At 42.7% G+C, this 27,773-nt stretch overlaps 1 protein-coding gene across 1 annotated transcript in view; it reads right to left on the bottom strand.

The window, feature by feature from the left end:
• The window catches only part of LOC120017499 (peroxisome proliferator-activated receptor gamma coactivator-related protein 1-like), a 47,738-nt gene that overhangs the window by 18,901 nt on the left and 1,064 nt on the right, over positions 1-27,773 (bottom strand). Inside the window, exons 2-6 of the mRNA XM_038960288.1 lie at positions 15,751-15,876; positions 15,429-15,581; positions 10,069-10,149; positions 7,643-9,803; positions 7,482-7,535 (exon numbers count right to left, since the gene is read on the bottom strand). Coding sequence (XP_038816216.1) covers positions 7,482-7,535; positions 7,643-9,803; positions 10,069-10,149; positions 15,429-15,581; positions 15,751-15,876 — 2,575 coding nt within the window. The remainder of the gene's footprint in view (positions 1-7,481; positions 7,536-7,642; positions 9,804-10,068; positions 10,150-15,428; positions 15,582-15,750; positions 15,877-27,773) is intronic.

The following is a 27,773-nucleotide window of genomic DNA, read 5'->3' as shown; positions in this document are numbered from 1 at the left end:
GGGGAAGGGGACAGCCGCTTTTCGGCTGCATCAGATTCACAACTGTCAGTGTCCATGCTAGCTGGGCTAACAACAAATGTAGAATTACTGACGCTAGCATTGGACGTGCTCGAGGATGCAGAACTTGAGTCGCCGACAGGTGCAGTACTGCTGGTATGTCTCTGGGCCTTTTAACCATTTATCAATTTAAGCAAACGGAATGCGCTGCAGCTACATTTGGACCGTTAGCGGAATTCCCGTGAGTGTAACGGTTCATGTGATAGGATGTTAATTATTTGACTAGGCTACCTGTATTTGACATTGTGTTATTTCGCTGAACACCAGATGTTTCACTGCCAGAAATAAAATTAAACAGAGGCCACTCAGGGAAGAACCCCCCCCAAATGTATAGCCCCAATGGAAAATATAAATGTACTTAATATATTTTTAAAATGTAAATCACATGTTTATTTGCTGGACCCATGACAGCATTGCACGTACACCAGTTTGGGAATACCAGCTGTAGACCATTCCATTCTTGTGGGCTGGCTAAGGAGTAGTGTCTCTGAGGGGTCTTTGGCCTGGTTTGCTAACTAGCCATCTCAAAAGAGTGCAGTGTATAAAGTCAGAACATCTGTCTCAGCCACTACCTGTCACCAAGAGAGTACCCCCAAGGCTCAATCCTAGGCCCCACGCTCTTCTCAATTTACATCAACATAGCTCAGGCAGTAGGAAGCGCATTCATTTATACGCAGATTGTCATACTCAGCTGGCCCCTCCCCGGATTTTGTGTTAAACACTCAAAAGCTTTCAGTGTCCAACAAGCTTCCTCTGCCCTGAACCTTGTTCTGAACACCTCCAAAACAGAAGGTCATGTGGTTTGTAAGAAGAATAAACCCTCAGGAGGTAGTAATCACACCTGTGGGGAGAGGGGCAGAGCTTGAGGTAGTCACCTCATACAAGTACTTGGGAGTATGGCAAGCCAGTACACTGTCCCTCTCAGCACAAAGCTGCAGGCTAAATGTTACGGATCTTATCCTGTGTGTGTATTTCTTTGCTCTCCTTCTCCTCACAGGTGGCAATCATTCCCCAATCAGTCATCAGAAGACACACCTCCCCCTGTTTCCATTACCCAATCACATCCCCTTTCCCTTGGTTTGAAAACCCATTCAGTTGTTTTCTCTGCAGCTCCATCTCTCGGTCATGCAATCTCTCTGTAGATCTCTCGTTTGGTTTAGCAACTACATGTAACTTTGTACGTTATCCTGTGAGTATTGTTTTGCTATGGTGTTTGACTGTTTGATGGTGGAAAGGGAGGTACCAAGACAAGTCGTCCATGGGCATACACTACCCGTAGGAATATTTTGTCTAAGAACACTAGTTAGAATTGGGGGGACCACCCACTGTATTTTTGGTTAGTTAGCTGTATTGAAGTAGGCTAGTCTACCTTAGGGGTGTTTTTGGATTTGTTTCTTTCCTTGGGTCCAGCTCAGCCCTTTTTCCTGCCCCCCACTTTTACTGTGTGTTTACCAAATAAACCATGAGTGTTTGACAGTAGATGTCTGTGGTTTTGTTCACTTTTTTACTGTTATAATTTGCATGAGTTGTGTTACGGGTCTCGTTGCCATCCCCCTAGAATTCGTAACACTAAAGTTAACTCTAGACTTGGTTTCCTCTATCGTAGTCGCTCCTCTTTCACCCCAGCTGCCAAACCAACCCTGATTCAGATGACCATCGCACCCATGCTAGATTATGGAGACTATTCATAGATTGGCAGGTAAGGGTGCTCTCGAGTGGCTAGACGTTCTTTACCATTCGGCCATCAGATGCGCAACCAATTCTCCTTATAAGACACATCACTGCACTCTATACTCTTCTGTAAACTGGCCATCTCCGTATACCTGACGCAAAACCCACGGATTGATGCGTATTTTTAAAACCCTCTTAGGCCTCACTCCCCCCAATCTGAGATACCTACTGCTGCCCCCATCGTCCACCTACAACACCCATTCTGCCAGTCACATTCTGTTTAAAGGTCCCCACAGCACACACACACATCCCTGGGTCACGCTTCTCAGTTCACTGCAGCTAGAGACTGGAACAAGCTGCAAACAGTCAAACTGGACAGTTCTCCCTCTTCATTTAATTGTTTACCTTGTCAGCTCGGGGATTTGATCTTGCAACCTTTCGGTTACTAGTCCAACGCGCTTACCACTAGGCTACCAGCCGGTTACCTACTGGCAGTTGTGGCTGCTTTGCGTGATGCATCGTCTCTACCTTCTTACCCTTTGAGCCCAATGTTTGTACCATGTTATCTTGTGTTGCTACCATGCTGTCATCTTAGGTCTATTTAGTGTTGTGGTGCGTTTTGTCCTATATTCTTTATTTTTAATCCCAGCCCGTCCCCGCAGAAAGCCTTTTGGTTGGCCGTTATTGTAAAAAAAAAAATAATCTTACCTGACTTGCCAAGTTAAAAAAAATTTTTTTTTTTTTAACATTTACATTACATGTTGTTTGCTAGCTCTAACTAAACATTCATGCTTGGCCTATTCCACTGATTTAGAAGATACCATAGCACAAATCATGCTGCTCTAGGCCTACACCAGCACTTAAATCACACATAGCTAGCTACGCTTACATTTTGCTAACTAGTGGCTAACAATATTTAGCCACAACATGCGAAGAAAAGAAAGCCTTTGGCAGACTAAGAGCTACACAAACTACATTGAACAAAAATAAGGCAAAATGAAACAAGTCAAAGATTTTACTGAGTCACAGCTCATAAGCAAATATGTCAATTGAAATAAATTCATTAGGCTGTAATCTAAGGATTTCACATGACTGGGAATAGATATGCATCTGAGGTGTGGATCAGAAAACCAGTCAGTATATGGTGACCACCGTTTGCCTCATGTAGCGCGACACGTCTCTTTTACGCATCGAGTTGATCAGGCGGTTGATTGAGTGGGACAACATTCCACAGAACACAATGGCTGTGCGAATTTGCTGGATATTGGTGGGAACTGGAACACGCTGCTTTACACATCGAGCCAAAGCATCCCAAACATGCTCAATGGGGACATGCCTGGTGAGTACGCTGCAAGAACTGGGCCATTTTTCAGCTTCCGGGAATTTTGAACAAATCCTTGCGTCACGGGGCCGTGCATTATCATGCTGAACCTTGAGGTGATGGCGGCGGATGAATGGCTCGACAATGGGCTTCTGGATCGCATCACAGTATCTGTGTATTCAAATTCCCATCGATTAAAAACGCAATTGTTCCTTGTCTGTAGCTTATGCCTGCCCATACCATAACCTCACCGCCACAATAGGGCACTGTTGCCAACACGTCTGCCATCTGCCCAGTACAGTTGAAACATTCCTCCGTGAAGAGCACACTTCTCCAGCGTTCCAGTGGCCATCGAAGGTGAGCATTTGCCTGGCAAGACGAGCATGCAGAGGAGCTTCAGTTTCATCAGCTGTTTGAGTGGCTGGTCTCAGACCATCCCGCAGGTAAAGCCAGATGGAGGTTCTGGGCTGGCGTGGTTACACATGGTTTATGGTTGAGGCCAGTTGGACGTACTGCCAAATTCCTTAAAACGATATTGGAAGCAACTTGTGGTAGAGAAATTAACAGTACATTCTCTGCCAACAGCTCAGGTGTCAGCATGCATGCACGCTCCCTCAAATTGAGACATCAATGGCATTGTGTTGTGTGACAAGTGCGCCTTTCATTATCCCCAGCACAAGGTGCAACTGCGTCATGATAATGCCATTTAAGCAGCTTCTTGATATGCCACACCTGTTAAATGGATGTATTATCTTGGCAAAGAGAAATGATCACTTACAGGGATGTAAACAAATGTGCACAACTTGATAAATAAGCTTGTGCATATGGAAAAATAAGTTTTATTTCATGAAACCAACACTTTACATGTTGCATTTATGTTTTTTTCTGCAGTGTAATCGTGTAATTATACAACAGTTGGAAGCAGCATCGGTGTCACCGACATCTCGTTTCTTCTGACCATGCAGACTGAATGGCAAGTGAAGTGCCCGTGACTCCGTAGTCGAGCAACATGCTCCCCTTGAGTGATGGGGCAGGGCTACGACATGCAGGAGAACAAGGTGAGACACGACTTGCAGGAAGCAAACTATAAAAATTGACATATGCGATGGAGTTGGGCATCACATTTAACAAACCATATATTGAAATACCATTATAGCAGGCACGGTAAAACCCAAACCGGTCAGTGCATCAATCCCTTTATATAGTTAAATAGGTATAACACCTAGCCCTACCCCCTTGGGGAAAATGAATGACAAAGGCTCATTAAAAAGGTTGGGACATCAAAACCCATCTCCTGAAACAGCCATATCACACGTTAGCAACTTTCACCTCAATGTTTGAACTTGAATACCAATGCTTTCACTCGAGTTGGACACTTAACTAGATAAGACTGTCACCATCACATTCATTATTCACTTGCTGAATACATCACAAATCATGTAACCAAACATGAACTCAGAACTAGGGATGGGCATTTGAAAGAAAAGTAATACTAAAATAATGGGGGGGAAATTGATATCCAGAATACATTAAATTTTGTTTTTACTTATGTTTTTAACCTGAGCACAAAGGGACAGACTACAGCTCTGCTGCTGCGGGGGAAGGGTCGGATGGTGTGTGAGAAATGCGAGTGGAGCTGACAGGAGGGAAATAGACATGGAGCCAAGCCAGCTCGCCAAAGACTAGTTAAACTGGCTAACTTGCAGCAGCCACATTGTTATTCAATGTTACCTCAAGAAGCCAGCTAGCTAAACTAGCCAGGCTATATTTTGCTGTGCTTTCTCCTTAACTCTGTTCATATTAAAATCACAGCCTGGTTGCTGTAGCATACTCTTTATTTTGCTCAATTTTTATTCCACCATTTAAATTCCACCTTGCATTGTAGTAGTGATCACTTCATTTGAAACAAGCTACATGCATGAAAGCTGGGGCGCACATCATATAGGCTACTACATTCTGAAGTCCGTTTTATTAAATAAAAGTTAAGTCATGGTATATCCTAATATGTAACATCACATGGTTATCTTAATCAAAGAAATGAGTCGGTGAAGGCCCCTCTAGGTAAGCCAAAACACTGATAACGCTGCTCCGCCAAGCTACTTACCTGCACCAAAACACACAGGACATTGAGCACAATGCAGATGGACCTGCAAAGTCCAATGTTTGTCAGCCATTGACTTCGCAAGGTGCCCGTTCTTAACCTCAGGAGTCTTGGCACTCTAAAATCCTCCACCCACCCCATACAGGGCCAGAGATAGCCCTGCAACCCTACACGCCACTTCCCTCCACTATACAGTCCAGTGAAAGTGATCCTGGTGACAGATTTAGTCTAGTACTACTGAACTACCGGACCCACTGAGCGGTTAGCTAACATCTGACTTGCTGTTGGCCTACACCAAAACCATTAGGCCACTAGCATGCTCGAGGAGTAAGAGCTACGTGGATTATATTTTCAGCCAGGAACAGTCAACCATTAAAGCAAAATTCCTGACTGTTTTCTAACAGACTGTCTTGTTCAATAAACAGTGGGTAATTCGTTATAGATGAACCTCTTGAGCCTATGGGGGCGCCATTTCGACTTTGTAAAAATGAGTTCCCAAATTAAACTGCCTCGTACTCAATTCTTGCTCGTACAATATGCATATTATTATTACTATTGGATAGAAAACACTCTAGTTTCTAAAACCGTTTGAATTATTTCTCTGAGTGAAACATAACTCATTCTGCAGCACATTTCCTGTCAGGGAGTGAGATTTCAGAAATCGAGGTCCCTGTTCTGAGGTCAGTTTATAAGTCCCCATGTAAGCCATCGGGCTACATGCACTGCATACGTCTTCCTCTAGATGTCAGTAAGCGGGGAGAATTTGAATGGAGACGATTGCGCAATCTGGGGCCCTATATAAGACCGTGGAACGGAAGTACCGTCCTTTTCAACGGTGCGCCTGGCGCATCAGGGACATCACTATGGCCTCCTGCAAAGCTTTCGTTTTAGCAGTTCTGTATCTCCGGTCATGTTTTTATTCGTTATAGTTGTTAAAGACATAAGGTAGTTAATTTAAACCGATTTATAGCAGTTTATATCAGTTTATTGCGATTTTCCTGGATTTCTTTGTCATGCGCTTTCACGAGTTGGACACCTCTCCAGTGGGTGGCTAACGTTAGCGGCTATTTCGACAGGACAAGAGGACATCTTTCAACCCAAAGACGATTGTTCTGGAGAAAGGACACCTTGCCCAAGATTCTGATGGAAGCTCAGCAAATAGTAAGCAGTCTTTATGCTGTTAATTCGTACTTATGTTGACAAATGTCAAATAATAATTCCGCCATGAATTATGGTGCGGTCTCGCTTTAGCGCACGCTGTATTGCGCAGTAACGTTAATTTTAAAAATCTAACACAGCGATTGCATTAAGAACTAATTTATCTTTCATTTGCTGTCCAATCTATATTTTTTAGTCAGGTTTATGAATAGTTTTCGATTAGATTAGGTGCCTCTCCAAGATGGCGCCGGACAGATTGCTTGAAGTTTTGGCCACTAATCACATTGTATAACCACGATTTGTGCCGCTAAATATGCACATTTTCGAACAAACTCTATACGCATTGTGTAATATGATGTTATAGGACTGTCATCTGAAGAATTCTGAGAAGGTTAGTGAAAAAATTAATATCTTTGTGGTTTATACGTTATCGCTATGTTTGGCTTGAATCAATGCTGTTGTGATGTTTGCTATTGTGGTAAGCTAATATAACGCTATATTGTGTTTTCACTGTAAAACACTTAGAAATACTGTCTGGATTCACAAGATCTGTGTCTTTCATTTGCTGTACGCTGTGTATTTTTAAGAAATGTTTTATGATGAGTAATTAGGTAATACACGTTGCTCTCTGTAGTTATTCTAGTCGCTTTGATGAGAGTTGTGATGGTGGCTGCAATGGTAAACTATGATTTATACCTGAAATATGCACATTTTTCTAACAAAACATATGCTATACAATAAATATGTTATCAGACTGTCATCTGATGAAGTTGTTTCTTGGTTAGTGGCTATTTATATCTTTATTTGGTCGAATTTGTGATAGCTACTGATGGAGTAAAAAAATGGTGGAGTAAGAAAGTGGTGTCTTTTGCTAACGTGGTTAGCTAATAGATTTACATATTGTGTCTTCCCTGTAAAACATTTTAAAAATCAGAAATGGCTGGATTCACAAGATGTGTATCTTTCATCTGGTGTCTTGGACTTGTGATTTAATGATATTTAGATGCTAGTATTTACTTGTGACACTATGCTAGGCTATGCTAGTCAGCTTTTTTACTGATGGGGGTGCTCCCGGATCCGGGTTTGGGAGGAACTAGAAGTTAACTAAAAGCCAAAGAAACATGGAAATGTGAAAGAAAGAGAACGCCAGTGTCAATACTCAGTATCACTCACCTTGCGTCTCTTCAAACTGCTCCAGCAGGCTGGTGAGGTCAGCAGCTTCAATACCTGTGAGATAACAGAACCACTCAGTACTATACCAATAAACCACAAACGGTGGCAAGTCTAAACACATTTAAGCAACCAGAGGATCAGTAGTACTTGTGTCCACTCACCAATTTCACTGGTGAATGCCTCTATCAGCTCCTGAGTAGGGCTCTTGGCTTTGGGGGCCTCCTGGGCTGTAGTACACCTCACTGCAGGTTTGGAGGACTGGGTGGTGGAGGGTTTGGCTGGGGTAGACCCAGGAGTGACTGTAGGCAGCTCAGGCATCTTAGGCCAGGGCAGAGTGACTACCCCCTTCTGTAGAGTAGTAACCACCTTCAAAGGAGTAGGGGTAGGTTTCTGAACACAAACAGCAGCAGCGTTGGCGGTGCAGTTTAATGTTTTCTCAAGTAGAGCAGCAGCGATGGGGGTGGGTTTTTGGGCTACAGTAGCAATTAGGGTGGGCCTGTTGGCATCTGTAGTGGTTTTAGAAGAGGCTCCACTGGAGCTCTGAGATTTGATAAGGACCACAGTCTTGCAGGGTACCTGGGACTGGAGCAGGGGGTTCGTGAGTGCAGGATGGGGGGCCTGGGGTATATTACACGTCACAAAAGGGTTCTGGGGTGGTGGGGGTACTACACTCACAGTACTGGATGAAGGCACAACGGAGATGGGGGGTTGGCTAGCTTTAGCTGGCTGTGGAGTAGGAACAGCCGCTTGCTGGGGAGGGGTGGTAGGGGATGCATTTGCACTAGAAGCCTTGCTTGGGGAAGATGATTTGGAGGCCAGCATGTAAGCAGGAGGCACAAGCAGAGCTTCGGGAGTAGGAGGTGCTCCTGGTCCCATGGGCTGCCAGGCTGCTTTCACCTCCACCTCGGTTTTCCCTGGGGAGGGGTGGGGGCGACGAGGGTCTCTGGGAGAGGGGATGGGGAGGCAGGGGATGGGGGGCAACTCGGTAGGGGCATCAGGGAGGCTGGGCCACTTGGTGCTCTGGTCCTCTGGTCTCTCTAAGGGGGCCGGTTTCTTCTGCTGCCGCAGCAGCCGGTACTGCTGGAGGGACAGGGGCTTAGGCTTGGGCTCAATAGCCTGGGAGGCCTGAGGGATCACCTGGGGGACCGCTAGAGAGGCACCATTGGACTGCATTATTGCCTGAGGGGCCACTGACACAGGTAGTTCACTTGGGTTAAGCGCCTGGGGTGCTGCAGGGTTGATTGTCATTGCCTGGGGGGCTGTTGGGTTAGCTGCAGAAGCTAGAAGGCTTTGAGGCTTCTCGCAGCCTGTGGTTGGTTGGGGGACCTTCTCGGGGGTCATAGTCACTGACAACAGGTCAGAGGCCATGACCTCTGACACATGGTCAGAGGCGGGGATGACCTTAACGCTGGGGTGTGTGGATAGTGTTAGGGTTGTGACTTCCACATGGCTCTGCCGCTGTATGTGTTGTGTTTCGCCAGCATGTGTCGCTCTTGTCTTCTGTTTTGGGGCTTCGGGGGCAGCCATAGATATGGCATAAGAAAACGACTCCTTGTCCTTTTTCTCTGGTCTGGTCGTCTCCTTGATGGGCTTCCGGGGCGAGGATGCCTGGGCTGCGCACCTATGGGAGGCGCTCCTCAGGACCCTCCCCTCAGCCTGGGCAGGTTCAGGGGTGACCTCAGCAGGTGAACGCTTCACTTTGTTTTTCCGTTTCTTTTTCCTTCGAGACAGACATCTTTCTACAGTCTCCTCCTTTGGTCTCCTGTAGATAACATTCTCACCACTTGCTTTTGCCCTCAGTGCAGGGTCAGCCACCTCTGCTGTGTCGTCGACTACGACGTCATTCGCCGCCTCAGACTCTGGCATCTCCAACATATCCGCCTCAGAAATTTCATCCGGAACCCTCTGCTCCGCTTTGAATGAGTCTTCTACTCCCGGCAAGGAGAGAGAGAGATGAGAGCAAGGGATGCCCATATCTGGGATGGCAAATATAGTCTCGCCATGCTCTCCATGTTCGACCACTTCCAGCAGTATCCCTTCCTCCGCCAGCAGCAGTTCTTCCCCTTCATCCTCCATGCACACTGCCATGCAATAGGGGTGCATGTGTCTGACCAGCTCTCCTAGACTCACTGACATGCTCTCTCCGTCCATGTGCTGCTCCAGAGCCAGAGGGAGAGGCAGGGACAGGCCACCCCAGTTCAGGAGCTCTTGCTCTGGGGACGAGGGTTGTCTGTCTGGGCTCAGGGAGGGAGAACAAGCCTCTGCGTCCTCTTCCTCCTCTCCGTCACTCCTCTGGACAGACTCCTGTGCCCTAGGGAGACTCTGGATAAAGAGAGAGGGGAAACGTTTGGTTAACGTCTGGAGCTTTCCCTGTTCAGCTTGGAGGTTTATAAACATCAGCTGGACCACCTGCACAATGCAGACTTTTCACAACAGCTAGACTATTTGGGTTGTCTGCACGTCACCGCAATAAGGCTCATGATTTCTCTGAAGACTTATGTACACGTCAATATGAAAATGGAGCAAACGCTAAGAGTGACACAGTTGAAGGCATGTACAACAGGGAGGTAATGAAACGGTGTGCTACCTTTCCGGTGGAGAACTGTCGTGTGATGCAGGGTGTCTCGCTCTCTGGAGGCGAGTGGGACAAGCAAAGCATTCTCCTCAGCTACCAATATCAGAAGAAAAACAGGACAAACAGTGAAACAGTTAGGCATAAAAAAAAGATGTCATTGGAACACATTGTCACCAGTTTCTTATTTGTTTAGACGTACCCAGCTCTAGGAAGCAGGGCTATCTGAGCCCTACGAAGTTTACCGTCATGTATACAGTTATATCTAGGGGTGTAACAGTTCACCAAACCATTGGTACGTATTGCGGTTTTAGGGTCACGTTTTGGTTTCGGTACAGCGAGAAAATGAAATGACAGTTCTTGTCGTTTGTTTATTCAAAGGCCTATTGCAGTCAAGTGATTTTCCTGTGTTTCATATGCATTTCCACATTAGGTTGGAATACTTAAATTGTGAAAATGACGACAACACCCTTTCGGTGTATGAGCCGTTTGAAAAGTGGGATTGAGTACTGGCCTTCCATGGTGACACCACCATGCTGTAAATTAGTTAATAAGCAAGAGAGTTGTGCGTATATCAGTGGCTATAAAAATCGCTCCTGTCATTTCTTTGGCCCGGACAAAATCAGCTACGAAAGGCTGCTTGGAGACGAAGTGGCGTTATTTTCCATTGCCGTCTTGCTCCGGTGGTAGGAAACCGGGGATGACGACGGCGTAAATGTGTCAAGACGTTTGAGGTGTTGGCAGTGGCATAAGGTTATTCTCGTTGAGCATTGGCGACATACTGTTAATATTATATCCAAAACTGTCCATCGGCGTTGTAATCTACCGGGAAGCCAAAATGTTCCAAACTGGAGATCTAAACGATGGAGAATCCTCGTTCGTCGGCCCCACCCACAAGCCATTGTACAAGTTCCTGGCTGCACCTCACAAAATGACAGTTTGAAATGCGGATTACAACGTGCGTATATGCTCTAGAGGCAGACCGATTATTAGAGGACCAAAAAAAGCCGATACCGATTTAGTCTGCCAATTTTATGACAATTACAACAATACTGAATGAACAATTAACCCTTTAATTTTAACTCAATAGATTATATTTTCAAATAAATAATGCATAAACAGTGTTGGATTAGTAAGTGTAATATGTGCCATGCAAAAAAAGCTCATGTTTAAGTTCCTTGCTCAGAACATATGAAATCTGGTGGTTCAATATTCCCAGTTAAGAAGTTTTAGGTTGTAGTTATAGGAATTATGACATGTCGACTTTCTCTATACCATTTGTATTTCATATACCTTTGACTATTGGATGTTCTAATAGGCACTTTAGGCTGGCAGTACTAATCTCAGGAGTTAATAGGCTTGAAGTCATAAACAGCGCTGTGAAGCAAGCATTGCTAAGAGCTGCTGGCAAACGCAGTAAAGTTTGAATGAATGCTTTTGAGCCTGCTGCCGCCTACCACCGCTCAGACTGCTCTATCAAATCATACTTAATTATAATATAATAAACACAGAAATATGAGCCGTTGGTCATTAACTTATTATGGCTGGGGGCAGTATTGAGTAGCTTGGATGAATAAGGTGCCAAGAGTAAACGGCCTGCTACTCAGTCCCAGTTGCTAATATATGCATAGTATTAGTATATTTGGATAGAAAACTCAAGTTTCTAAAGCTGTTTGAATGATGTCTGTGAGTATAACAGACCTCATATGGCAGGCAAAAGCCCGAGAAAATCCAACCAGGAAGTGGGAAATCTGAGGTTGGTCATTTTTCAACTCATTCCTTATTGAAGATAGTGGGATATTGGTCATGTTGCACTTCCTAAGGCTTCCACTAGATGTCAACAGTCTTAAGAACCTTGTTTGATGCTTCTACTGTGAAGTGGAGCCAAATGAGGGAATTGAGTACGGTCTGCCATGAGCTGAACATGCGCGTTCACGTGAGCGCGAGCTCTGTTCCATCGCATTTCTGAAGACAAAGGAATTCTCCGGTTGGAACATTATTGAAGATTTGTTAAAAACATCCTGAAGATTGATTCAATACATCGTTTGACATGTTTCTACGGACTGTAATACGACTTTGTCTGAACCTGCCCGCGTTTCGTGAGTTTAGATTTTGTTCGCGCGTTCAGTACACAGAGTTATTTGGACATAAATGGACATTATCGAATAAAACAAACATTTGTGGAACTGGGATTCCTGGGAGTGCATTCTGATGAAGATCATAAAAGGTAAGTGAATGTTTATAATGTTATTTCTGACTTCTGTTGACTGCACAATATGGCGGATATCTTTGTCTTGTTTGGGCTCTGAGCGCCGTACTCAGATTATTGCATGGTTTACTTTTTCCATAAAGCTTTTTTTGAAATCTGACAGTGGTTGCATGGAGAAGGAGAAGTGTATCTAAAGTTCCATGTATAACACTTGTTTATATCAACATTTATGATGAAAAAAATGGAAATGATGCAGACAATTACATTGGAAGCAACATTCTTTCCGCAATATTAAGCTGATCCACCCCTAAAAAAAGTAAAAAAAATAATATTTTTTTTATTTTTATGATGAGTATTTCTGTAAATTGGATGTGGCTTTCTGCAAAATCACCAGATGTTTTTGGAACTACTGAACATAACGCGCCAATGTAAACTGAGATTTGTTGATATAAATATGAACTTTATCGAACAAAACATACATGTATTGTGTAACAAAGTCCTATGAGTGTCATCTGATGAAGATCAAAGGTTAGTGATTCATTTTCTCTATTTCTGCTTTTTGTGACTCATCTCTTTGGCTGGAAAAATGGCTTGTTTTTTTGTGTGTTGGCGGTGACCTAACAATCGTTTGTGGTGCTTTCGCCGAAAAGCCTATTTGAAATCGGACACTGTGGTGGAATTAACAAGAAGTGTATCTTTAAAATTGTGTGAAATACTTGTATGTTTGAGGAATTTTAATTGAGATTTGTTTGAATTTGGCACCCTGCACTTTCACTGGCTGTTGTCAGGTCTATCCCGTTAATTAATCAGACTTTGATAGGAAGAAATGGTCTGTGCAGGTGTTCAGTCATGTCAGCTGTCAGTCATGTCTCCCTGTAGCACTGTCTTAGGCATCTCACAGTACGGACATTGCAATTTATTGCCCTGGCCACATCTGCGGTTCTCAGGCCTCCTTGCAGCATGCCTAAGGCACGTTCACGCAGATGAACAGGGACCCTGGGCATCTTTCTTTTGGTGTTTTTCCCAGGAGTCAGTAGAAAGGCCTCTAGAGTCCTACATTTTCCTAACTGACCTTAATTGCCTACCGTCTATAAACTGTTAGTGTCTTAAGAATGGTGCATGTTCATTAATTGTTTATGGTTAATTGAAGAAGCATGGGAAACAGTGTTTAACTTCTTAATAGGGGGGCGCTGTTTTCACTTTGGAAAAAATTGTGCCCAAATTAAACGGCCTCGTACTCTGTTCTAGATCATACAATGTGCATATTATTATTGGATAGAAAACACTGAAGTTTCTAAAACGGTTTGAATTATATCTGCGAGTAAAACAGAACTCATTTGGCAGCAAACTTCCACATAGGAAGTGAAAATTCTGAAAATGAGGCTCTGTGTCAGGGCCTGCCTTTTCAACTGGCTTTTATTTATGGATCTGTATGCACTTCATACGCCTTCCACTAGATGTCAACAGGCAGTAGAAGGTTGAATGGGGTGTCTAGCTTGATGAGGCCGAATAAGAGCTTTTGGAGTGACAGGTCCGCTCTTTTGTCAGTTTAACTGCCCGCCGGGGAACCTCACATTGTCTACTGAAAAGCGTTCGGTATACATGACGAATTGCTCCGGCTCTGATGTTATTTGAGACATATGAGAAGAACATCATAAAGTAGGATTTTCAACCGAGTTTGACCAGTTTATTCGACGTTTATTGGGAATTTTGGAATTTTTCGTTCCAGGCGCCAAGAGTTGACAATGCTAGCCAAAGTTGCTAATTCGACAGAAGTGGACATTCTAAAACCAAACAACAATTTATTCTGGAAATAGGACTCCTTGCACAAAATTATGATGGAAGATCAGCAAAAGAGAATATTTATGATGTTATTACACAAAAATACGAAATATGTTGGCTCCAACATGGCGGAGAATAGGTGAGCGCTGTCTCACAATGCATGCTGTATGTTGTAGTAAAGTTATTTTTTTTTAAATCTAACACAGCGGTTGCATTAAGAACCAGTGTATCTTTCATTTGCTGTACAACATGTATTTTTTAGTAAAGTTTATGATGAGTTCTTTGGTTAGATTAGGTGACTGTCAAATATCTCCAGACATTTTGGTGAATTGTTGCTACGTATTCACAATGTATAACCACGATTTGCAGCTCTAAATATGCCAATTTTTGAACAAAACATAAATGTATTGTATAACATGTTATAAGACTGTCATCTGATGAAGTTGTTCAAGGTTAGTGATTAATTTTCTCTATTTCTGGGTTTTGTGAAAGCTACCTATGCGGTGGAAACATGGCGTTGTGTGTTTGGCTATTGTGGTTAGCTAATATAAATACATAGTGTTTTCGCTGTAAAACATTTTAAAAATCGGAAATGGCTGGATTCACAAGATGTTTATCTTTCATTTGCTGTATTGGACTTGTGATTTCATGAAATTATATTATATGATATCCCTGTCCCGTTAGGCTATGCTAGTCAGCTTTTTTGAGGAGGATCCGGGATGGGTAGCCCTGAAAGGTTAAACCCTTTACAATGAAGATATTTGGATTTTTACAAATTATCTTTGAAAGACAAGATCCTGAAAAGGGGACCTTTCTTTTTCTGTTGAGTTTATACATCTTTTTTTATGGCAGGGGACACCAGTCTGAGTCACAACCGTCCTAGTGGACTAATACATTGCGGACTCCGCAGGTATGGCACACCAGTATAATTTAACTTTAATACCAATCATTTCTTATCTATAATGTTTGTTTATGGTAATTTATGTTAATGCTTTGAATACGGTATTACCGTTATTATTGGAGTGGACCCGGTTGCGGACCGCACAATCTAGGCCACACTTCTGCGGAACAAGTTTGTTTGTTTCATTACATTTAGGAGTTGTCAATTTATTCATCGTCGTTTGTTTGTAGCGCTCCTGTCAATGTTGAGTAAGGATGCGCACAGGACTACACAGAAGTAGCCTTGGGCCACTTGGCGTCACAAATTTTGTCTTATAAATGTGCATATTTGGGGGATCTGATAGTATTTCTGATTGAACAGTTAGATAGTGGTGGTGAATTAAGTAATTTGTTCTTCACCTCAAACAGCAAATTAACAAAATCTGTTATTACATGTTCGGAGTTGTGCAAACAGGGATAAGTTCAGTTTGTATGTGGGACTCACCGGAGAGTGTTCCCGGCCTTTCTGGCCAGTCAGTAAATCAGAGTCTGGCAGTGTGTCGAAGGGGGACAGGTTCTCGTTGTCCACGTTATCCAGGATCTCAGTCAGCGCTGTGAGCAGCGTCGCCTCATTATCCTCATCAAGTCCAACTTTATTCTGAGAAATTTATTTTTATATAAGTTGTGACATTTCAGCAAATTCTGTTAAATTTGAACTATTATACAGTTTGCAAAAAGTTAAATTACATAAAGTGGCTCTGGTCAGAAGTAAAGTAGATCACTATATAATAAACAGGAAGTGATTTGAACTTTGTTCTGAGCCTTACCTCTCCTGTGGTTGTGTCCTCAAATATGGACAGTATGGAGGCGTCCAGACAGCACAGGGCCTCCAGAGCTTCTCCTGTCTCCAGCTCCAGACTGTCACTAGACATGCCCCCGTGGAGGATCACTGCCTGATGGGGAGAAACAGGGGGAGTATGGGTCAGCAAGCCTGAAGAACCAGAACCTAACAAGTCAAAGCGATCCGAAATCAACCACTAGCGCCAACACCCGGGCTAGTTGCAACTCATATTTGATGCGTTGTTTAATCAATATATCCAGTAGTGATCTTGCCCTTTGACCGGCTGGGAATGTATTTCTTTAACCCTGCGCCATTCCTCTCAAACCTACACATGGAGAGCAGGCCTACCATCAATGGCTCTAAGTATAACAGCGTTTACTCAAGTTATGGAAACAATTTAGGATACACGTTTTTAAACCAATATAGCCTATATTCCAGATGTGAATTTTCATTAACGATTCAATTCGCATCTAGATGCATGGGCTCCAATATGTTTTAGTTTGAAACAATCCAGTGGGATACATGTTGCATTAACATAATTTTCCATGTTAAATGAATAGGAGCTGGGCCTCTGGTTTAAACAGCTTAGAAGTCACTGCGGACAGATCCAGCTTAACTGTAAATCAGCAAAAAGCCGACAACAGTTACATGCAATAACGTTCGATAGGCTACTGAACTGAAGGAGAGGACGCGTCAATTAACTGGTGTTTTCTGAATAAAAAAAGCAGCAAACAGTGAACCTTCGAGTCATAACTTTTGAAATCGGTTTTCTGACCAGTGCATGATTAATTTGGATAAAATGTGGGCTCCCACAGACCGATGCACTCACTAGGGTTGGCGTATCCAGATTTTCATATCTTCCTTCTCTCACCCCGGGATTTACAGTATTACCGGTTTGGTTGGGGAAAAAGTCCAATAGGCATCTTACCAGAATGCTAACAAAACGTGCGCAAGTAATAGTGAATTTGCATGGAGGCTGCTAGCTAAATATGGTAACGAGCACAAACAAAAACACATTTCTAAAGATAGATATATCTTTGAGCTGAATTGCCTATCTATATAGGTTGGAGCAACAGAATGTCATTTTGAGTAAGTTGACATTTACAAGCGAATGTGAACGTCAAACTAAAATGAACAAAGTTGACGCATGCCGTACTGGCTCTCCAGCAGCATGTCTACACTGTGTGGAGTCAGCCGTCACTAGCGCAATGATCTGCTCGGAGGGGGGAGGAGCAGACAGGCTGAGAGGAGAAAAGAAAACGCAATGAAATCAAGAGTAGTGGCAGCTGTACAAATAACTAATCCAAAGGGCTTTGCCTTCCCAAAACACGGCAGAAAACTAATATGGGCCGTCACCTTCATAATTCAGCCATTAACTTCGATAGCAAGTTAAACTAGGGGTTAACACATTCTCACGCAGAAAAAGAAAAATGCATAAACACATTGGTGCATTTTTTTTTAATAGATCAAAAATATTTATATTGTAATATCTGCTCGGCATCACTAATTATGTGCTTCAGTTGCACTTCTAAACCCAGATGAGAATAAATGAACGGGCATTCTATCAGCAGACAATGCTCTGACTGATGCGTACCTTCTTTTCTCTGTACTTCAGTGTGGCCAGCCTATTTTTCTACCAGTAAAATGCAAGACTAACTAAGCAAAACATTAGAAAAATGTACACTAACAAGTGTCGGGAAAGTGTTCAGTTCCCTTCACTTTCCGCGGTTAGGTTAAAGCCTTATTCTAAAATGGATTAAATGCCCTCACCCCAATTTACACAATACCCCATAATGACGAAGCAAAAAACGAGCTTAGAATAGTACAAATTTACACAATAAAACCATTTAAATAAGTATTGACCCCTTCCTCGGTACTTTGCTGAAGCACCTTTGGCAGCGATTACAGCCTCGAGTCATCTTAGGTATGATCCGTCAAGCTTGGCACACCTGTATTTGGAGAGTTGCTCCCATTCTCAGCAGATCCTCTCAAGCGCTCATGTTGGACGGGGAGCGTTGCTGCACAGCTATTTTCAAATCTCTCCAGAGTTGCTCGAACAGGTTCCAGTCCAGGCTCGGACCCTCAAGGACATTGAGACTTATCCCAAACCCACTCCTGCATTGTCTTGGCTGTGTGCTTAGGGTCGTTGTCCTGTTGGAAGGTGAACCTTCCCACCAATTGGAGGTCCTCATCGCTCTGGGGCAAGTTATCAATGAGATCTCCCCGTTTCCACCGCAGGGATGGTGCCAGGTTTCCTCCAGACTTGACACTTGGCATTCAGGCAAAAGAGTACCATCTTGGTGTCATCAAATCAGAGAATCTTTTTTCTCATTGTCTGAGATTCCTTTGGGTGCCTTATGGCAAACTCCAAGCAGCCGGTCATGTGCCTTTTACTGAGAGGCTTCTGCCTCCCCAGATTGCTCAGTTTGGCTGGGCGGACAGTTCTAGGAAGAGTCTTGGTGGTTCTAACTTTTTCCATTTAAGAATGGAGGCCACTGTTCTTGGGGACCTTCAATGCTGCACATGTTTTTGGTACCCTTCCCAGATCTGTGTCTCGACACAATCCTGTCTCAGAGCTCCACTGACAAACCCTTCGACCTCACTGCTTGGTTGTTGCTCTGACATGCGCTGCGGGACCTTATATTTGCCTTTCCAAATCATGTCCAATCAATAGAATTTACCACAAGTGTACTCCAATCAAGTTGTAGAAACATCGCAAGGATGATCAATTGAAAACAGGATGCACCTGAGCTCAATTTCATGTCTCAAATATTATTTATTTTGGCAAAAATGTCTTTAAAAAACAGTTTTCAGTTTATCATTATGGGGTGTAGACTGCCGAGTAATTTTTTATTTAATCAATTTTAAATAAAGGCTGTAACGTAACAAAATGTGGATAAAGTTAATGGTCTAAATACTTTCCGAAGGCACTAAAACATACACTAAAGTATGTTGACACCCCTTCAAATTAATGTATTCGGCCATTTCATTGAAACGTGTATAAAATCGACCACAGCCAAGCAATATCAATAAACAAATTGGCAGTAGAATGGCCTTAATGCAGAGTTCAGTGACTTTCAATGAGACACCATAAGATGCCACCTGTCAAATTTCCACCCTGCCCCGGTCACCTAAGTGCTGTTATTTTGAAGTGGAAATGTGTAGGAGCAACACCTCAGCCGTGAAGTGGTAGGCGACACAAGCTAACAGAACTTAACTGCGGAAGCGTTGTGTAAAGATCGTCTGTCCTCGTTTGCAACACTCACTACCAAGTTCCAAACTTCCTCTGGACCATAAGCACAAGAACTGTTCGTCCGGAGCTTCATGAAATGGGTTTTCGTGGCCGGGCAGCCGCACACAAGTTTATGACCATGCACAATGCCCAACGTCAGCTGGAGTGGTGTAAAGCTCGCCACCATTCAAGTCTGGAACAGTGGAAACGCATTCTCTGGAGTGATGAATCATGCTTCACCATCTGGCAGTCCGATGGAAGGATCTGGGTTTGGCAGATGGCAAGAGCACGCTACCTGCCCCAATGCATAGTGCCAACTGTAATGTTTGGTGGAGGAGGAATAATGGTCGAGGGCTGTTTTTCAAGGTTCAACGTCTAGTGGAAAACCTTCCCAGAAGAGCAGAGGGTGTTAATCTCTTGGGGGCAGTATTTCGACATCTGGATGAGAAGCGTGCCCAAAGTAAACTGCCTGTTCCAGAGACCCAGAAGCTAGGATATGCATATAATTGGTAGATTTGGATAGAAAACTCTAAAGTTTCCAAAACTGTTAAAATAATGTCTGAGTATAACAGAACTGATATGGCAGGTGAAAACCTGAGGAAAATCCACCCAGGAAGTTTTTTTTATTTTTTACTGTGGGTATTTTCAATTGAATGCCAATAAAGTATCTAATGGATTAGGACCCAGGTTGCAGTTCCTATGGCTTCCACTAGATGTCAGTCTTTAGACATTGTTCAAGCTTGTTCTTTGAAAAAAGGAGACCTTTCTCTCAGTGGACTGTAGAATCATGCAGTGCTGGTTTTGCGCGTGACCGAGTGTGCGCACTTCGTTGTTTTTCCTTTCTATTGAATAAGCTATTGTCTCCTTGAAATATTATCGATTTAGACAACCTGAGGATTAATTATAAATATCATTTGACATGTTGACAAACTTTACCGGTACTATTAGGATGTACTCGTCTGCATGTTTTGACCGCCTTTGAGCCAGTGGATTACTGAACATAACACGCCAACTACTGAGTTTTTGGGACATAAGGAGGAACATTATCGAACATTTATTGTGTAGCTGAGACTCGTGACTGCAACCATATGAAGATATTCAAAGGTAAGTGATTAACTTCACTATATTTCTGACTTTTGTATTTACTTTACTTGGTTGTAAAATGTTTGTATGCTTTTGTAAGTTGTCCTCAGATAATCGCATGTTATGCTTTCGCCGTTGAGCATTTTTTTTTTTTTTTAATCTGACAAAGCAGCTGGATTAACAAGAAGTTAATCTTTAAGCCGATGTATAACACGTGTATTTTTCATGAATGTTTATTATGACTATTTCTGTATTTTGAATTTGGAGCTCTGCAATTTCACCGGATGTTGTCGAGGTGGGTCGCTAGCGGAACGCCTGCGCCAGAAAGGTTAAAGCGGCAACGGAGGGACCAACTGCATATTAACGTCCATGATTATGGAATGAGAAGTTCAACAAGCAGGTGTCCACATAATTTGTAATGTAGTGTAGCTGGCTACATTCTTTCTATGGGCCTACAGAGAAATGGCAATGCAAAGCTTACGCAAAAAAAAACCTTGCTTTTTTCATTGTAAGCTCATTTACTTGTGGCTGTCAGCCAAATAGCGTTGCACCTCTGACACTGATGAAAATGAAGCTGTTGCCGTAATGTACTTTCTATGAAGGAAAACTAGTGTTGCATGTCCCTTATCAAGCAAAGAAACATTCAATATAAAAAAAAAGAAATTGCCCTTCAATAGAGATGGACTCAGCATGCTCACGCTTCCTCCTGTTGTGCTATTTACATACACATGACTGGCTCAACTGTGCTGGCGAACTAAGTAAGCTTCATAACATATAATGGACCAATGCCAGTGTTGCACATTACACTAACATCACGGTACCAAAAACATGAAACATTTTTGAAAGCCATAGTACCGTTTCACACGATACTACCAAATTTCTCAGCACTACCGACCTAAAGAACCCACACCTGTAATAAAATGTTTATAAAGTCAGTTGTCTATAAATTCCGTTAAATTTGAAGCAACAGCAACTAGTCACTTGTATGCACAGGTCCAATAACGTCCACTTTCATACGCATGTGGCAGCTGTAATCCACCAGCCGAAACCTCTTCCAGCCACCACTCACCTGCTTCTCTCCGTCCGCTCTTCATGTGCATCTATTCTTCAATCAGTTAAAAAAATAAATGTACCCTTGATGGCGAGGGGGGATGCAGACCCTGATCGTTCTTCTGTTACTTTAAAGCGGTGCGGGCAAAGTTCATACATCTAATTTCATCCCTGGTATGACCAAGAGCACAGGCCAGACTGATAGGCATTGCAAGTGTGCAGTGCCAGAAAGGGGAAAAAAAAGCTTTACGACAGTCATGCTTGAAGTGTTACAGCAAAGGAAACAGCTCCTCTAGCTCAAACAGCTGTCAGTTGTTTAACCTGTTTGGGCTGCAGGGGGCGTATTGAGTAGCCAGTTAAATCGTGCCCATTTCAAACGGCCTCGTACTCAATTCTTGCTCGTACAATATGCATATTATTATTACTATTGGATAGAAAACACTCTAGTTTCTAAAACCGTTTGAATTATTTCTCTGAGTGAAACAGAACTCATTCTGCAGCACATTTCCTGACCAGGAAGTGGAATGTCAGAAATTGATGCTCTGTTCAACTTCCTGCCTATACATGGGCATGATACGTAAGAGTCTACGTACACTTCATACACCTTCCCCTGGTTGTCAAGAGGCGGTGAGAGAAGAAATTTCGTGTTTATCTTGGTCTGAGGTGGAATAACAGCTCTTTGTATGACGTGACCGTCCATTTCCTGTTTCTGGAGCGCGCGAAAGGGGACATGGATTTGCCTTCTGTTTAGCTGTCGTTATGGACGACTAACATCTCCGGTTTAGATTTTATTTGATACATGTGACCATATCATCGTAAAGTATGTTTTTTCAATATAGTTTAATCAGATTGAAATTTTTTCGGGAGTTTTGCCGTGTTCCGTTCTCTGACTTTGTTGACGTTGGAGAGATCCGTGCCACTTGGCAAGTGCCCATGCTAAATGATGAGGGAAATTTGCCGTTCCAGATCCAAACGACTGTTCTGGACAAAGGACACCTTGTCCAACATTCTGACGGAAGACCACCAAAAGTAAGAAACATTTTATGATGCTATTTCTAATATCTGTCATGCATGTGAACTGGTCGTCGGCGCCCAAGTGTTTCTGGCTATTGTGGCTACGCTAATATAACGCTACATTTTGTTTTCGCTGTAAAACATTTAATAAATCGGAAATATTGTCTGGAATCACAAGATGCCTGTCTTTCAATTGCTGTACACTATGTATTTTTCAGAAATGTTTTATGATGAGTAATTAGGTATTTGACGTTGGTGTCTGTAAATATTATGGCTGCTTTCGGTACAATTTCTGATTGTAGCTGAAATGTAAACTATGATTTATACCTGAAATATGCAAATTTTTCGAACATATGCTATACAATAAATATGTTATCAGACTGTCATCTGATGAAGTTGTTTCTTGGTTAGTGGCTATTTATATCTTTATTTGGACGAATTTGTGATAGCTACTGGTGAAGTAAAAAAAAAAGTGGTGTCTTTTGCTAACGTGGTTAGCTAATAGATTTACATAGTGTCTTCCCTGTAAAACATTTTAAAAATCGGACATGTTGGCTGGATTCACAAGATGTGTACCTTTCATATGCTGTATTGGACTAGTTAGTGTGAAAGTTAAATATGTAAAAAAAATATATTTTGAATTTCGCGCCCTGCACTTGAGCTGGATGTTGTCATAAGTGTACCGGTGTCGGGCTGCAGCCCAAACAGGTTAAGGACTCACAACTGGCACTACTTTCTCTTTCTGCATGATTTCACGCACCTTTGATATAACTTCACAAACCATGTTGCAGGCCGTTTTATACTAATCCCGGGCCGCTTATGGTTTTGATAAACTTATGTTCAGTCATGTTAGCAAGCTAGCCAACGACCTGGTAACTTGACAGTAGGTCTAGGCAAGTGATTAAAATATCAGCCCACCAGGGAGACGCACAAGATTTCACTTCACTCAACGTTCTAGTTTTCCCTGTTAACACTATCAACGTTCTCTTGACTGTGGCTATTGTGATCGAATGGACACAATATTAGCCACTTCCAATGCAACATACCAAAATTATGCAAGAGAATGTAGGCAGAACAGAGTAGGATTCTATTGCACATGACTCAGCCCGTGCTCTACAGACCTGTGCGCCATAAACAATCAGTGCTGCAGTAAGCCTATATGCAAATTGACCATTGCCATATATGGAACTGTGCCATTTACTTTGAACTGGACAGTGTTTACAGCTGTGGTTGAGAGCAGATGCGCTTATGTTGAGATCAAAGCAAGAGCTGAATGTAGCCATGTGTTTTTGTTCACATCCTTTGCCAGTGAGTTATTAGCATAGTTCTAGATCATTTGTAGTCTGCAAAAGGGGAGTGATCGCTTCCTACAAGAGCACAAAGGTGCTCATTTCTAAACATCTTTGAAAAGCCAGGTAAAGAGCTTTTTGTCTTAGAGGAAGTGTCATATTTTGTGACAGGCTTGAATAAGCCAAGTAGTTAATAGGCAGAGGGTAGCATACTTTGCCAGATTCTCTGTAGTAAATGGTATGGACATAATGCAACTTATTTCGTAGTGGTTTCTTACAAAATTTTTCTCAAAAGTCTCATGGAATATAGCCTACATTGATCGTCACATTGGCTGCCGCTGTTGGGCAGAATGATAGAACAGCTATTTCCATGTTGAAATGTTATGGGATGCATTTTCTCCATTGTTTGATGGTAGGCCACGCTGGTAGGCCTACATTACGATCAAATAACCACGTAGCCTACTTGGGCACTTTAAACTAACTTAACTTCTCTAGGATAGGGGGCAGCATTTTCACGTTTGGATGAAAAGCGTGCCCAGAGTAAACTGCCTCCTACTCAGTCCCAGATGCTAATATATGCATATTATTATTGGATAGAAAACACTGAAGATAGAAAACATTTGAATCATGTCTGTGACTATAACAGAACTTATTTGGCAGGCAAAACCGAGGAAAAACCATTCAGATATTCTTTGAGGTCACTCTTTTCAATGGGTTTTCATTGATAATCCAGATTTCTAAGGGACCTTCATGCAGTTCCTATCGCTTCCACTGGATGTCAGTCTTTAGAAATTGGCTGAGGTTGTTCCTTTGAAAAATTAAGAAGTAGCCATGTTCAGAATGAGGCTCCAGTGAAGTGTACTGTTTGTTAGAGGCGCGTGACCGGAAAGCATGCTACACATTGTTTTCCTCCGGTATTGAACACAGATCCTGTCTTCAATTTTATTGAATATTTACGTTAAACAATAGCTAAAGTTGTATTGGAAAAGTAGTTTGAAATGTTTGGACAAAGCTTACAGGTAACCTGAGATATTTTGTAGTCACTTTGTGCAAGTTGGAACCAGTGTTTTTCTGGATCCAATGCGCCAAATAAATGGACATTTTGGATATATAAATCGACGGAATTAATCGAACAAAAGGACCATTTGTGATGTTATGGGACATATTGGAGTTCCAACAGAAGAAGCTCGTCAAAGGCATGAATTATACTTTTATTTCTGTGTTCTGTGTTGCGCCGGGAGGGTTGAAATATGATGGTCTGTGATTGTTAGCTGGGGTGCTATCCTCAGATAATAGCATTGTTTGCTTTTGCCGTAAAGCAATTTTGAAATCTGACACGTTGGCTGGATTCACAACAAGTGTAGCTTTAATTTCCTAAATTGAATTTATTGATTACATCAAAGTCAAATTTTTATAGTAATTTCGGCGCTCTGCAATTTCACTGGATGTTGGCCAGGTGGGACGCTACCGTCCCACATATCTCAGAGCGGTTAAAGCGGTACAGCCTCAGTGTTCACAGGAAACGCGCACTGGAAGTCGCACAGAATCTCCATACATATACCCATTAATTGTTGTAACTGGTACCGGGGACCTTCAGACGAGTCGAGGCTTGTGGGTGTCCTAGAGCAAAACTGAGCACGCCATCGTGTCCCTGAGAGCCTAATCTTTCAATAGATCATAATAGTTTGTAGGTCAAACCGGTTGGACGCTACAGATGATTTTGTGCATAGACAGATTTTCACTGTGTCTCATGGTCACAAACACCGCTATAGCTCTGCCACCTTTCACTGTGGCTGAGGAAGGGCGATATCGGCAGATTGAGACACTACCCATCCTAAAAATAAATAAACACAGCTAGCTTAAGAGGGATTTTGATGGGGACTTTTGCATTATGTTAGACTTCTGCAGGGCATGGAAATTGTAGGCCAAGGGTTAACGGTAAATGCACTACTGGTGATCTATGTAATGGGGAACTGATAGACAATAACAAAGGGCAAACAATTCACAGTTATTCATTGTTTCATAGCTTACGCACTAAATGGCGGGAGAGAGCACATTCTAGAGAAATGTGCCGTGTGCATCTTAGCCACACTGCGGCCTCCGCAAAGGATTAGTCTACTGAGACGAAACACAGGTGTGGCACAAATATTTTTGCGACTGTGCGACAATTTGTTTTTTAAACACTCATTTAAACAGTTGCCTAAATGGGTTCAGCCCTACTATTGTGACAACACTAATGCATATTGGTGAATCGTTACATCCCTAGCCTAGATGAATTCTAGCTTCTTCTGAAGCACACGTGCACTAGAAACTAATACTGAATCCTGTAAATGCATGTGTTTATTATAAAATGCTAAAACCTTGATACAAATAGATAATTGAAAATACAAAAGTGCTTTGTGGAATATTAGGTTCTACATTGTGTAAATGCACTATTTTCCTATTGAAATGCTTTGTAGAAAATTGTACACTGTCTCCAAGTAAGGTTTGTGATCTACAACATGCAAGAGATCCGTCATTCAATGATCTCCTTTCCCGTGCCCCCAAATGTTTGGATATACTGGTAAAGCTACCAGGCCGTAAGCTAGCTACCAACGACGTAATAAAAATGACTGAACGACGAGTAAACAAATGGTTAATGGCTCGCGGAGTTTTATAAAGTCATGCGACATGGTTTGAATGTAAAATGAGGCCAGCCAATCCACTATAGCAGGGGCGTACTACTCATTCCACAGAGTGCCGAGGGTCTGCGGGTTTCCCCCTTTCAATTAAGACCTAGACAACCAGGTGAGGGGAATTCTTTACTAATTAGCAACGTTAATGCATCAATCAAGTACAAAGGCGGAGCGAAACCCCGCGGACACTCAGCCCTCCACGGAATGAGTTTGACACGTGAGCTACAGGAAGACAAGTTCAGCGGGTATTATGGGTCATTTCTTTTGAACTAGTTGGGCCAGAAACCAGTTTTCGCTGGTGCATTCAATAAAGTCACAAATCTATGCTCAGTTCTCTATGGCATTCAAAAACAGTACAGCAAAGCTTAAATCATAAAAATGTTTAGGCGCAATGCTCTCAACTTAGAATTCCAGGTGGCACAGCAAAATATTTAGGAGCATATGCGACAAAATGGTCACACCCTGGGACTACCTACACACTAGCACAACAAGGTAATGTTACACAACGGGACAATGAAGCAGGTTAGGGCTGATTTGATGTGAGCAGGACAAACAAACACGACACACAAGGATAGGAGCCCTGGGGAGAGCATTCCGATGCAAATTACCAACTGCTCCAGAATCTGAAGTTAAAGTCCGGGTGGTGTGTGCGAGAGGGGTATCGGTGTGTCTTTAGAACTAGGCCAGGGTGCGAAGGCTGTCTTCTACAGTGACAAGGAATCCGCCTCAGGCAGAGGGTTCACGCCATCCCATAGCCCAGATGTCAGAATTGTTTACATGCGACAATCATAAAATCAAACCCACAAAATAAATACCACCAAGCATCCAATACTCAGTCCTTTCACATCAGAAGCCAGTGAGTCACTTATGAAGATCAGTCTCCATCTGAGCTTAACACTGCAGCAGCACAGCCCTAACAAGGAAAAATCTTTGGAAGCTTTCCAACAAACATAATGTTACATTGGGCCAGACCATCATAGCATTGTAGAGGTAAATGTAGCCTAGTATCTAGGCCCCCATTCCAAGTGTGAAACTGAAGATGTCCCAATGAAGAAGAAATAAAAAGTATTCTTATGGTAGGACCTAAACAGTTGTGTTCACTACCGTCCACTTACACAAGACCCACCATCATGTAATGGATGCCTGGGAACTCTGCATTCCATTTATGGGGAGAAATAAAACAGATGCAAGTACAACTGCAATAAAATCATTGAACAGCACATATACCTCATACCTAATCCATGTAGCTGTCGATTATTTAGATATGGTAGTTTGGCCAAACATTCTCTCTCTGTAACCCACGTGTCGTTCAGTCCATGCACAATTATCTGACCCTGCGCAGTAGGAAATGTTGCTACCACGCACCTCACCCAAAGGGATCTCCTTCCTCATTACCACGTGTTGCACTACAACAAACGCGGCTCCGCTGCAGGAAAGACGGTTGCTACCCTCGTGGAATCCAGACAGGCACTATTGTATACACATCTGTGCTAATAATACCTCAAATACAACTCAGTTGTCTGAAATATACACAGACTGGTATGCAAGTTTCATGGATGACCGAGGAAACGTAGCTAGTGCTGTTGGTTTGAGTGAGTCAACAAGAGATTCATTCGCAAACACCACGTGTTGCTCATACTAATGAGCATGGTAGTGGATATAATAT

The sequence above is a fragment of the Salvelinus namaycush genome, chromosome 22 (genome assembly GCF_016432855.1).
Source record: "Salvelinus namaycush isolate Seneca chromosome 22, SaNama_1.0, whole genome shotgun sequence".
In the NCBI taxonomy this organism is placed as follows: Eukaryota; Metazoa; Chordata; class Actinopteri; order Salmoniformes; family Salmonidae; genus Salvelinus; species Salvelinus namaycush.
Note: the sequence above shows the minus strand (reverse complement) of the source record. Positions and strands in the feature narration are given on the sequence as shown.